This window comes from Ovis aries, chromosome 17 (assembly GCF_016772045.2).
Source record: "Ovis aries strain OAR_USU_Benz2616 breed Rambouillet chromosome 17, ARS-UI_Ramb_v3.0, whole genome shotgun sequence".
Classification (NCBI taxonomy): Eukaryota; Metazoa; Chordata; class Mammalia; order Artiodactyla; family Bovidae; genus Ovis; species Ovis aries.
Window position 1 is genome coordinate 71,276,673 of NC_056070.1, and position 11,130 is coordinate 71,287,802.

The window sequence follows — 11,130 nt, forward strand, 5'->3', positions numbered from 1 at the left end:
CCTCCTGGGCTGATCAGGTCCCCCCTCCTCCAGGAAGCCCTCTGGGACCAGCCCTGCTGCTACTGCTAAGTCACTTCAGTCATGTCCAACTCTGTGTGACCCCATAGATGGCAGCCCACTAGGCTCCCCCGTTCCTGGGATTCTCCAAGCAAGAACTCTGGAGTGGGTTGCCATTTCCTTCTCCAATGCATGAAAGTGAAAAGTGAAAGGGAAGTCGCTCAGTCGTGTCCCCAGCTTGCTATAACTGTGGCTTTCCACTGTGGCCTGTAACGTGGGAGGTTGTTACTTAAAACTCTCATGACTGGTGGATTGCGGGTCCATTTTTACTTTATGCATTTCCATGTGTATCAGAAAGAAAAAAAATGTATCATCAGTTCATCAAATCCATGATTTCTTGACCAATATTGCTAGGATGAGGCTGAAGTAGGCATTTTCATTTTTTAAAAAGTGAATCACTCTGAAGAAACAGACGGCAGGCTTCCCTGCTGGTCCGGCGGTTAAGAGTCCATGCTTCCAATGCAGGGGGCATGGGTTCAATCCCGGGTTAGGGAACTAAGAGCCGACATGCCTTGCAGCCCGGCCAAAAAATGTAAAAAAGGAAGAAAAAGATGGCAAACGGCCTAAGGAGTGAAAAATCACGGCTGTCTTCCCTCTTCTCGCCCTCTAGGGGTCTCTGTGGAGCCTCCCTGGAGAGGCCGCGGCGGCCCGGGAACCCGAGGGGAAGGGGGGGGGTTGAGTCAGCCGGTGGCCCTCCCCTCTGCCCGTCTCCTCCCTTTTTAGGCGCAGCCTCACCCTGCGGCGGCTCAGGAGACAGCCCGCCGGGACGGGGGCCACTGCCCGTGCTTCGGCTCCCCGGAGACGAAGCAGATTGCCTGCGCCCCGGGTCATCACAAGGATTGCATGACCATTTCGCAGTGTGCTCACCACCCCTCCCTGTGATTCTCAGAGACGCGTCCTCGCCTCAGGAGGCTGGCCCTGAGGGCCTCTGAGGAACCTGTTCGTCCCAGGCCAAGGGGCGGCTTGGGGTCCCCAACGCCCCGCACAGACACTGCCTTCTGATCGCCTCCTCCCAACACCTGACCTGCCAAGAAGGCCTCCTGACCCCTCATCCTGCCCGATGGTTTGGAAAAAGCCTCATCTGGCCCCTCCCTCCCGGGGCCTCAGTTTCCTCCTCTGTGAATTGGCGGATTCTGCCAAGCTGAAGTCCTGGCCAGCCGCCTCCCCGTGGCTCCGTGTCCCCCGGGACACAGCTGAATGTCCCTGCTCGGGATGCGCCTTCCCAAGTTGGCCTGTCAGGAGGCGGGGGCGAGTAGGGAAACCTGACTCCTCTCAGACGGCCCATCGCTTTGGGGACACTGAGGCCCGGAGCAGCGGCACACCCCTGGCCAGGGTCACCCTCCCGTTCCCCCGTCCCTCCGGGCCTCCGAGACCGCAGCCCGGCCCGCCCCGGGAAGGACCGGATCTGCGGGCCGGGCCACCCCCCTTCCCTGGCCGCGGGCGCGGGGCGAGTGCAGAACAAAAGCGGGGGGCGGGGCCGGGGCGGGGGCGGGGCGGAGGCTATAAGGGGCGGCGGCGGGCGGCGGCCCAGCAGGCCCTGCAGCCCCGGGGCGGATGGCTCGGGCCGCCCGGCTCCGCGGCGCGGCCCCACGCGCCCTCCCGCTGCCGCTGCTGCTGCTGCTGCTGCTCCCGCCGCCGCCGCTGCTGCTGGCCCGGGCCCCGCGGCCGCCGGTGAGTGCCCGCCGCCCGGCAGCGCCCCCGCCCCGCCCCGCCCTCCACGCCGAGGGGCGCCGCCTGGCAGAGCGGGACCCACGGGGGCGCCCGGGAGTGGCCCGGCGCGGCCCGTTACCCCGAAACGCTGTCTGGGTGCCCCGGGGGCGTGGTGGATAGTGAGCTTCCCGTCCCTGGAGGTATGCAAGTGGAGCCGGCGCCGGGATCGCTCGGGCTGGCTGGTGAGATGGACTCCGTCGGGCGTTAGACGCATGCCGCCACCCCCCCAGCTCCCGGACCTGCCCCTCCGCGCCCGCCCGGCCACGATCCCGGGTGTGTGTGTGTGTTCCAGGGGAGGGACAGCGGGAGGAGCCACAGGGCTCCCGACTCACTGCAGGGACAAAGACCCGTGGGTCTCCAGCTGGCGTCAGCCGCCAGGTGTGTGGCCTCGGTGAGCACACCTCCAGGCGGGAGGGCTGAAGGAACCGCTGTGGGGAGGGCATGCGGGGTCTGAGCCTGGAGGAGACAGATGCCACCGCCTGGGACCTGTGAGTGCCGGGATAGGGAGCCTGTGGAGCCAGGAGGCAGCCTAAGTGTGAGAGTTCCGGTGTGCCACGGCGGGGGTGGTGGTGGGAGACGCCCCTGTGTGTGCCAGCCCGCGTGTGTCCTGAAGGCTGCGCCCTCCCCCACTGCTGGGGCTTCGGGAGACCACTCACAGCCTGGGGTACTGCAGGCGCATAGCTCCCCCGGCGCCCGGCCCACGCGGTCCTGCCGCTGAGCCTCCAGCCTGTCCGGGCAGGGGTCGGGGGCAGGGATGGGGTCGTTAGCGGGGGTAGGGGCAGGGGCGCAGGCAGACTCTGGGGACAGCTCCGGTGACAAGGGAGGTCTGGCCAGCCAGCCCCTGGCAGCGCTGGGGATGAAAGGGGTGGCGGGTACCTCGGTCTGGGGCCCCTGTCTCCTCCCCAGCCCCGCCCGGCCCCCTAGGCCTAGGGGCAGAGTCTAGGGGTCACCCTGGGGAGCTGCTGAATCCGCGGGTTTAGGAACCGGAGGGACCTGGGCTTTGGAACCACGTGGCCCCATGTGAGCCCTCCAGCGCCTCGGTAGCCCTCACCCCCAGCCTTGTCCAGGTGGGCGGGTGGGAGGCCACAGTGCCCACTGCTGGGCTGAACGGCGTCTGCAGGGAGGCCAGGAGAGCTGGGCACACGGACGCGGTCCATCACCTGGAGCTGCCACTGTGCCGCTTGTGCGGGGCCAGGCGGGGTCTGAGCTGGGCTGTCACGCTGCAGATATGCAGGGGGCACCCGGGGTCGCCTTGGACGTGCTTATCCCTGGATGGCTGTTGGCAGGGCTGGGAAGGCTCTGTAAATATTTATCCATCCAAGCTCACAGCTTTCAGGGTTGATGAAAGCCCCGCTGCCCGCCCGCTGGGGGGGACCCCCCCTTCCCAGCCTTCCCTTCTGGAGCCAGCGGTGTGAGGGGGTGGGGGAGATGGACCTGCCTGCCCAGGAGCAGGCGGTATGACTTGGGCAGGTCACTTGACCTCTCTGAGCCTCAGAGAGGCCTGGGATGGTGTGTGGATGCTCCCTGCCTTCCAGCCTGACCAGTGTCCTCTCCTCAGGGTTGCCTCCTGCCCACCGCAGAGGGGGTGGCTATGGGAACCTGGGCCAGTGGCAGGCAGGCCAGAGAGGGCATGCTCGGCCCAGCCGTGCCCAGCACTTCCCAGTCCAGGGGCCCCCTCTGCTACCGGCTGCTGGCTGCCTCCCATTTTCCTGGTTGCAGGTTGACCCCGAGGCTGACCGGAGCCTCTGGCTCAGCTGGGAGACTGAATTCCCCAAGTGATTCCTCGAGGATGTGTGAGGCTGTGGTGTGGTGCCTTTCGGGGAGAGGTGGGGTGAGCGGACTGGGCACCCCCGCCCAGGGCAGGCCCAGGGAGACGCTGGCCGACGAGCAGCTGTCTCAGGAATGTGGGTTTTGGAGACAAGCCATAGCTGGGGTTTGGGGGGACCGTGGGTGGGGAGGCCTGATCCCCAGGTCTAGGTCCAGCTCTGAGCTCCCTCGCTGTGTGACCCTGGGCCAAGACCTGGACCTCTCTGGGCCCTGTCTCTTCCCCTGGGAGGTGGGGCGACGCCTGCTCCCCAATCCCCCAGGGCTGTGGATGAGCCAGGCGTGGTGTGTGCTCACCCCACCTCACTGCCTCCCAGCAGCCCCGGGCGGGATGGGGGGACCGGCACACCCAGGTGAGGGATCAGGCCTTGCAGCTAGGGAGGGCCCCCAGCCCCAGGCCGGAAAGGACGTGGGGAGACAGAATGCAGGAGGGCGGCAGAGCAGGGGCCAGCGGTGGAGAAACTGAGGCCAAGAGCCTGTGGACGGTGGGCTCCAAGAAAGGACCTCGCTGCCGGGGCCCTGACCCTAGAGCCTCTAGGAGTGGTAACCAAGACGTAGGCAGGGAAGCAGAGGCCCCGGCTTGCAGGTGGGCCCTGAGCGAGCCCTTCTTCCTCTCTGGCCCTGAGAGCTTCCTTCCAGCTGCTGCTCCCGCATTCAGATGTCAGGTCTGGGGGCCTGGGGGGGAGGTGGGGGCTGACTGCCAGGTGGGGGACAGCAGGAATTTGGCAGAGCAGCATCCCAGAGTCGGAGAAGCCAGCCCAAGGAGGGGACTCTCTCCGCGCCTGCTGCCCCGAAGGGCGTTACAGAGAGGCTGGTTACCCCTTCCCCGCGGCCCCATTCCCATTGGACAGATGGGAAAGTGGAGGTTGAGAGAAGGCTGTGACTTGACCAGGGTCTCCGTGGAGTGGAACTGGGCCTTCTGAATCTCAGGCTGGAGATCTCGCGGCTGCACTGAGCGTGCCAGGATGCAGGGATCTGGGCCTGGACCTAGCGCCTCGTGGGGGCAGGAGAGGAAGGCACGCTGGGCATTTCTGTCACCCTCCCCCCACTGTGGCTTGCTGCTCAGGCCTCCCGGGGGGCAGAGGAGAGGGGAGATTTTCACTCGATGGCAGGCTGGGCCCTGGGCTCTCTGGGGCTCCGGGGGAACAGTGCAGCCCTGGCCTTTCTGGGGAGGGTCCTCGGGCCCCCGCCCGGGTTGAGGAAAGGGTTTCTGTTCTTCCTGGAGGTCACGGAGTGGTGTGGGGAGAAGCAGGGGCAGGCCCGGGGCCCACGTCCCCAGTGTGAGACGTGGACGTGTGTCCTCCCGCCTAACACCGGGGGAGGGGGGCGGGGGGCAGGGGCCTGGTGAATCCTGCCCCCAAGGTGTCTAGAAGACAGCGGGTACTTGGTCATTTCCCCTTCCTCCTCTTCGTTTGCTCTGGTGGGGCCAGTCCCTCCCCTGGGGAAGGGGGACCCCAGCCTGAAGGACAGAGCAGAGTTGGGGTTGGGGGTGGGCTGGGAGCGCAGAGAGCCTCCTGCTCTGCCTGCTACTGTTCCTGGTGACTCTGGAGTTGGCGGGGGGTGAGGGGGAGCTCTGGGGTGCCCAGGCCCTGGGAGAGTTGCCAGAGGCTGAGGCCGAGGGTGGGGCCCGGGCAGCCCAGCTCCTGCCCCAAATATGGCTCGGGAAGGCCACAGCGGCGCTGAGCAGACAGGCTGGGCCAGACAGGCTCTGAGGCTCCGGGCCTCTCCCCCAGCTCTGCTGTGACCCTCACCTGCGGCCCGGGGTGCCAGCGCCCCCGCTTGGCTCCGTCGTGTCCTTGTGGGCTGATCCCGCGGGCTCTCCCTGCCTCTCTGAGCTTCTGCCTTTTCCAGGCAGAGGAAACCCGACCTCCTGGCTGGGACGCGGGGAGGGTGGGTGCGCCAGGTCAGAATCACCCCTCCACCGGGCGAGCGTGGTCCAGGGGCCCTGGCAGGGTGGGCGCTGGGCATCTGGGAACTGCCAGCCACCCCCACCCATGCAGAGAGGACACAGAGACCACACAGAGGCCGCGCCTCCGCTGGCAGCAACTGGAGAAAACCCAGCCACAGCCGAACATATAAATAACTAAATAATAAAAGCTTTAAAGATCATTACTTAAAAACAAGTGCGTCCCAGCGATCGGACCCCAGTTCCTGGTGCCCTGAGTGGTGCCGGCCCTGTGCTGAAAGCGGCCTGGTTGGTTCACCCCCAGATCCACGCTAGAGGGAGGGATCACCCCTACTTGTCAGGTGAGCAGATGCAGGTGAGGGAGGGCGGCAGCCCCTCCATGCTGGTGGCAGGTGGGCATCGTGGGCAGGAGCCAGCTCACGGAGCTGGAGAAGACAGACTTGGGGGCTGGGGGCGCCCAGGAAGAAACGCAGGGGGAGAGGCGTCTGCTGGAGGGGGGGTCCCTTCAAGGCTATGCGTGAGGAAGGCAGGAGGGCTGCAACCCCACCCACCCCTCCCCGGCACAAACGGTGAGAGTAAGTGACCCTGGGCGCCTGGGGCCCTCCAGGAGGGGCGGGAGGCCTTGGGATCAGCATCTGGACGCCAGTCAGCCCGTGCCAGAGCACCATGCTCCCCGACGGCCTCCGCTGGAGTGAGGCTGTGCTGACGTCCACACCACTGACCCGGGGCCTTTCTCCTGGTCAGGACGCCCCCCGCCGCCACCCCATGAGCAGAGGGCCACAGCCCCGGCCCAACGCCCCTCCTGACAGCGACACCCCCACCCTGGCCACCCAGGAGGCCCTCCTGCTTGCTGGCCGCCCCAGACCTCCCCGCTGCGGCGTGCCCGACCCGCCCGACGGGCCAAGTGCCCGCAACCGACAGAAGAGGTTCGTGCTGTCGGGCGGGCGCTGGGAGAAGACGGACCTCACCTACAGGTAGGGCCAGTGGCCACGAGCTGGCCTTTGACCTCCACCTGCTGTCTGAGACACTCTGGGACTAGGGTGGGGCAGATCCCTATGGCCAACAGGCTGGCGTGTCCCCCGACTCCCGTGCTGCTGCTCAATGCCCCAAACCCACACTTAGATGCACTCCCACGCCCTCGCCTGGGGGCGTGGTCTCCGCATCCGTCAGTCACCCACGCGACCTCTGCGGGCTTTGTGCTGCGGGCCAGGCCCTGGGGCTCTCGGTGAGGGAGGCAGACGCGGCCCCTCCTCTGGCAGAGCGAGGTGCTTCCCACGCCTGGTTCAGCTCTAGCGCCGCACTCGGGATCCATGCAGGGAGGGGCCCGCTGGGGCAGGCCAGGTGGTGGCTCAGGTGGCCTCGGCCCCTGGCACTGAGACTTACACATCCTGCAGCGGGCAGCAGGGGGCAGCGAGGATGGGTGTGGTGTCCCATGTCATTGCAGCTGGGACTCCTGGGGGCCCCGAAGTGTCCTGGGTGGGGAGCCTGCGGACACAGGAGGGGCAGGTCTCAGAGTCTAAGGTCTCCCCACGGTCAGTGGCACGGTCAAGTCTAGGAGGGGGCCTTGGGGCTCCTGGGTCCTTTCTGCCCAGTGCAGACCCTCGTGGGCACCTAAGGGCACACAGACCACACAGAGCTGTGCCCATGTGGTGGAGGGAGCGGTGCGCACCCTCGGAGCACACCGGGCCCACATCCTGCACGCCTGCCCCCCCACTGCACATCCGGGGCAACTCCTGGCCCTGATGACCAGCCCTGTGAGCCAGACCTAGGCCCCCCCCACCGCCTCGGTCCTCCCCAGGATCCTCCGGTTCCCGTGGCAGCTGCTGCGGGAACAGGTGCGGCAGACGGTGGCGGAGGCCCTCCGAGTGTGGAGTGACGTCACGCCACTCACCTTCACTGAAGTGCACGAGGGCCATGCCGACATCGTGATCGACTTCACCAGGTGAGCCGGGGGCCTGGGGCACCCCCTCACCCCGGGAAGGAAACCCATCTGCCGGCAGCCACTGACTCTGCCCCTACCCACCCCCCCACAGGTACTGGCATGGGGACAACCTGCCCTTCGATGGACCTGGGGGCATCCTGGCCCACGCCTTCTTCCCCAAGACCCACCGAGAAGGGGATGTCCACTTCGACTATGATGAGACCTGGACCATCGGGGACAACCAGGGTAGGGGCTCGGGCCCCGCTTTCTGGAGGGGCCCCGCCGAGGCCCCAGAGCCGGGCCCGGCGTCCCGCTGCGGGAGCTCACGCGCTGCCGGGCTGCCTCCCTCTTCCAGGCACAGACCTCCTGCAGGTGGCGGCCCACGAGTTTGGCCACGTGCTGGGGCTACAGCACACGACAGCTGCGAAGGCCCTGATGTCCCCCTTCTACACCTTCCGCTACCCACTGAGCCTCAGCCCAGACGACCGCAGGGGCATCCAGCAGCTGTACGGCCGGCCTCGGCTAGCTCCCACGTCCAGGCCCCCAGACCTGGGCCCCGGCACTGGGGCGGACACCAACGAGATCGCGCCGCTGGAGGTGAGGCCCTGCTCCCCCTGCCCATGGCTGCCTCTGCGGCTCCACCATGGGCTCCTCCTGACCCTTCCCTCTCACCCCAGCCGGACGCCCCACCGGATGCCTGCCACGTCTCCTTTGACGCGGCCGCCACCATCCGCGGCGAGCTCTTCTTCTTCAAGGCAGGCTTCGTGTGGCGGCTGCGCGGGGGCCGGCTGCAGCCTGGCTACCCTGCACTGGCCTCTCGGCACTGGCAGGGGCTGCCCAGCCCTGTGGACGCAGCCTTCGAGGACGCCCAGGGCCACATCTGGTTCTTCCAAGGTGAGTGGGGGCCAGGTCACACTTGGGAGACTGCTGGGAGCCAGGAACGTCATGGCCAAGGGAAGGGACAGACAGACGTGATGAGCAGATGGACAGACGGAGGGGGCCCCGGAGTGTGGCTGGGAGCAGGAGTGTGGCTCACTCCTCTGGGCACAGCTGGGAGGCTTCCTGGAGGAGGTGGTTCTCAAGGCTCGAGTAGGATGGAAGGTATTGCACCCCATGGAGCACGTATGGCGCTTGCCCCTGGACACAAGGCTCTGGGGCTCAGAGGCGGTGAGGTGACCCACATGAGGGCACAGCTTGGAGAAGGTCGGGAGGGATGTGAGCTCAGTGTGCCAGAGATGGGAGCCTGGAGCATGCCAGGGGGTGGGGGCTGCTGCCTGAGGGCTGGCGCCAGGGTGGGCAGCCAAGTGCAGGGAGTGGGCGCCCAGGTGGCCTCTTTGCTGCTCAGAACGACCTTTCCCACGTGTACCTCCCAGCGCCGCTGGCATTGCCCAGTGTCCTTCTTGGGGGTGGGGTTGCCAAGCAGGCGTTATTACTGGCCTTTTGTGTTTTATGGACAAGGAAACTGAGGCTGGGAAGGTCTGAGGTGGTGTCGGTGGCGGAGTGTGGCCGCTGGGCAGCCCTGTTGCAGCACACGCCCCCCAACCCCGTGTCTCCAACAGGAGCTCAGTACTGGGTGTACGACGGCGAGAAGCCGGTCCTGGGCCCTGCGCCCCTCTCTGAGCTGGGGCTCCAGGGGTCCCCGATCCATGCCGCCCTGGTGTGGGGCTCCGAGAAGACCAAGATCTACTTCTTCCGAAGCGGGGACTACTGGCGCTTCCAGCCCAGCACCCGCCGTGTGGACAGCCCCGTGCCGCGCCGGGCCACTGACTGGCGAGGGGTGCCCTCGGAGATCGACGCGGCCTTCCAGGATGCTGAAGGTGTGCAGGGGGCGGGCCTCTGCCCGGCCCCCTCCCTCTCCGCCCCTCCTCCTGCCAAGGACTGTGCTAACCCCCTGTGCTCCATCTTTGTGGCATGGAGACTGGGGCCCGTGCCTGGGCCCCTTGGGTGTGGCTAGCGAAATCAGTCAGAGGCTCCAGCTTCTGTCAGGCTGGGTGGTAGCTCAGACCAGATCCTGAGGGCAGGTGGGAGGGCTCACCCAAGGGTAGGAAGACGCTGGGGCTTCCCTGGTGGCTCAGATGGTAAAGCGTCTGCCTGCAATGCAGGAGACCTGGATTCGATCCCTGGGTAGGGAAGATCCCCTGGAGAAGGAAATGGCAATGCCATCCAGTACTGTTGCCTGAAAAATCCCATGGACGGAGCAGCCTGGAAGGCTACAGTCCATGGGGTCACGAAGAGTAAGACACGATGGAGCGACTTCACTTTCCTAAGGGCCACCTGAGGTCCTTGGGTTTCAAGGAACCCAGCAGTGGCCAAGGCCTGCGCCCACCCCTGTGTCCACTTACCAGGCCCTGACCCTCCTGTCTTCTCAGGCTTCGCCTATTTCCTGCGTGGCCGCCTCTACTGGAAGTTTGACCCCGTGAAGGTAAAAGCCCTGGAGGGCTTCCCCCGTCTCGTGGGCCCCGACTTCTTCGGCTGTACTGAGGCTGCCAACAGTTTCCGCTGATCATCGCCTGCTGTCCTCAGGCCCTGACACCTCCACACGGGAGACCGTGGCCGTGTCTGTGGCTGTAGGTGCCAGGGAGGGCATGGAGCCATGGCTGCTGAGGGGGCAGGGCAGGGTGCTGCCACCAGGACTGCAGGGAGGGCCACGCGGGTCGTGGCCACTGCCAGCGACTGTCTGAGACTGGGCAGGGGGGCTCTGGCAGGGAGGCTGAGGGTGGTCTTGGGCCGGCTCCACGCAGCCTGTGCAGGTCACATGGAACCCAGCTGCCTATGGTCTCCGTCCACACCCCTCAGGGTTGGGCCTCAGCAGGGCTGGGGAGCTGGAGCGCTCACTGTCCTCGCTGTGGGGTCCCACAGGGGGCTGGCACCTGGGTGTCAGGATCCTGCGCCTCCTGCCTCCCACAGGGGTTGGCTCTGGGTAGGTGCTGTCTTCCAGTTCGGTGGTTCTGGAGACCTGTTCCCCAGGATCCTGGCCGAAAGGCCCGGTCAGCTGGTGGGGGTGCTTCCTGACAGAGACGCTGCGCCCTGGGGGCCCCAGCATACCTCAGTCCTATCACGGGTCAGATCTTCCAAAGCCATGTAAATGTGTATAGTGTGTATAAAGCTGTTTTGTTTTTCGTTTTTTTTAAACCGACTGTCATTAAACACGGTCATTTTCTACCTGCCTGCCTGGGGTGTCTCTGTGAGTGCAAGGCCAGGATAGGGGTGGAGCTGGACCAAGAGTTGGGAGGCTTGGCTGGGGACCCGCACAGTCCTCTGGTCCTGGGGGCCGGGTGTCGCGTTTAGGGGCCCCCCTGCTCCATCTCGTCCTGCTTGAAGGCCTACAGTGGCTTCAGTCTGCTCCCCATTTCCCCAGCGGCCTCTCAGACCATCGTCCACCAAGCGCTGCTCACATTTTCCGATCCTGCCACTGTCAGGACACAGAACCGAACTCAAGGTTACCGTGGCCGACTCCTCACTCTCTGGGGTCTACTTGCCTGCCACCCTCAGAGAGCCCAGGATCCGCCTGCAATGCAGGAGTGAGTGAAGCCACTCAGTCGTGTCCGACTCTTTGCGACTCCACAGACTGTAGCCTACCAGGCTCCTCTGTCCATGGGGTTTTTCAGGCAAGAGTACTAGAGAAGGTTGCCATTTCCTTCTCCAGGGGATCTTCCCAACCCAGGTCTCCTGCAGAGCAGGCAGACTCTTTACTGTCTGAGCCACCAGGCAA

The 11,130-nt window shown here is 65.8% G+C and overlaps 1 protein-coding gene across 1 annotated transcript; it reads left to right on the forward strand.

The window, feature by feature from the left end:
* The first annotated feature begins 1,589 nt into the window (after positions 1–1,589).
* Positions 1,590–10,580, forward strand: MMP11 (matrix metallopeptidase 11). The gene is made up of 8 exons (XM_027956833.3): positions 1,590–1,728; positions 6,242–6,471; positions 7,296–7,439; positions 7,531–7,664; positions 7,774–8,015; positions 8,096–8,312; positions 8,978–9,235; positions 9,788–10,580. Exons 1-8 carry the CDS (start codon positions 1,612–1,614, stop codon positions 9,919–9,921), a joined length of 1,476 nt encoding a protein of 491 aa, XP_027812634.2. The 5' UTR covers positions 1,590–1,611; the 3' UTR covers positions 9,922–10,580.
* The last annotated feature ends 550 nt before the right edge of the window (positions 10,581–11,130 follow it).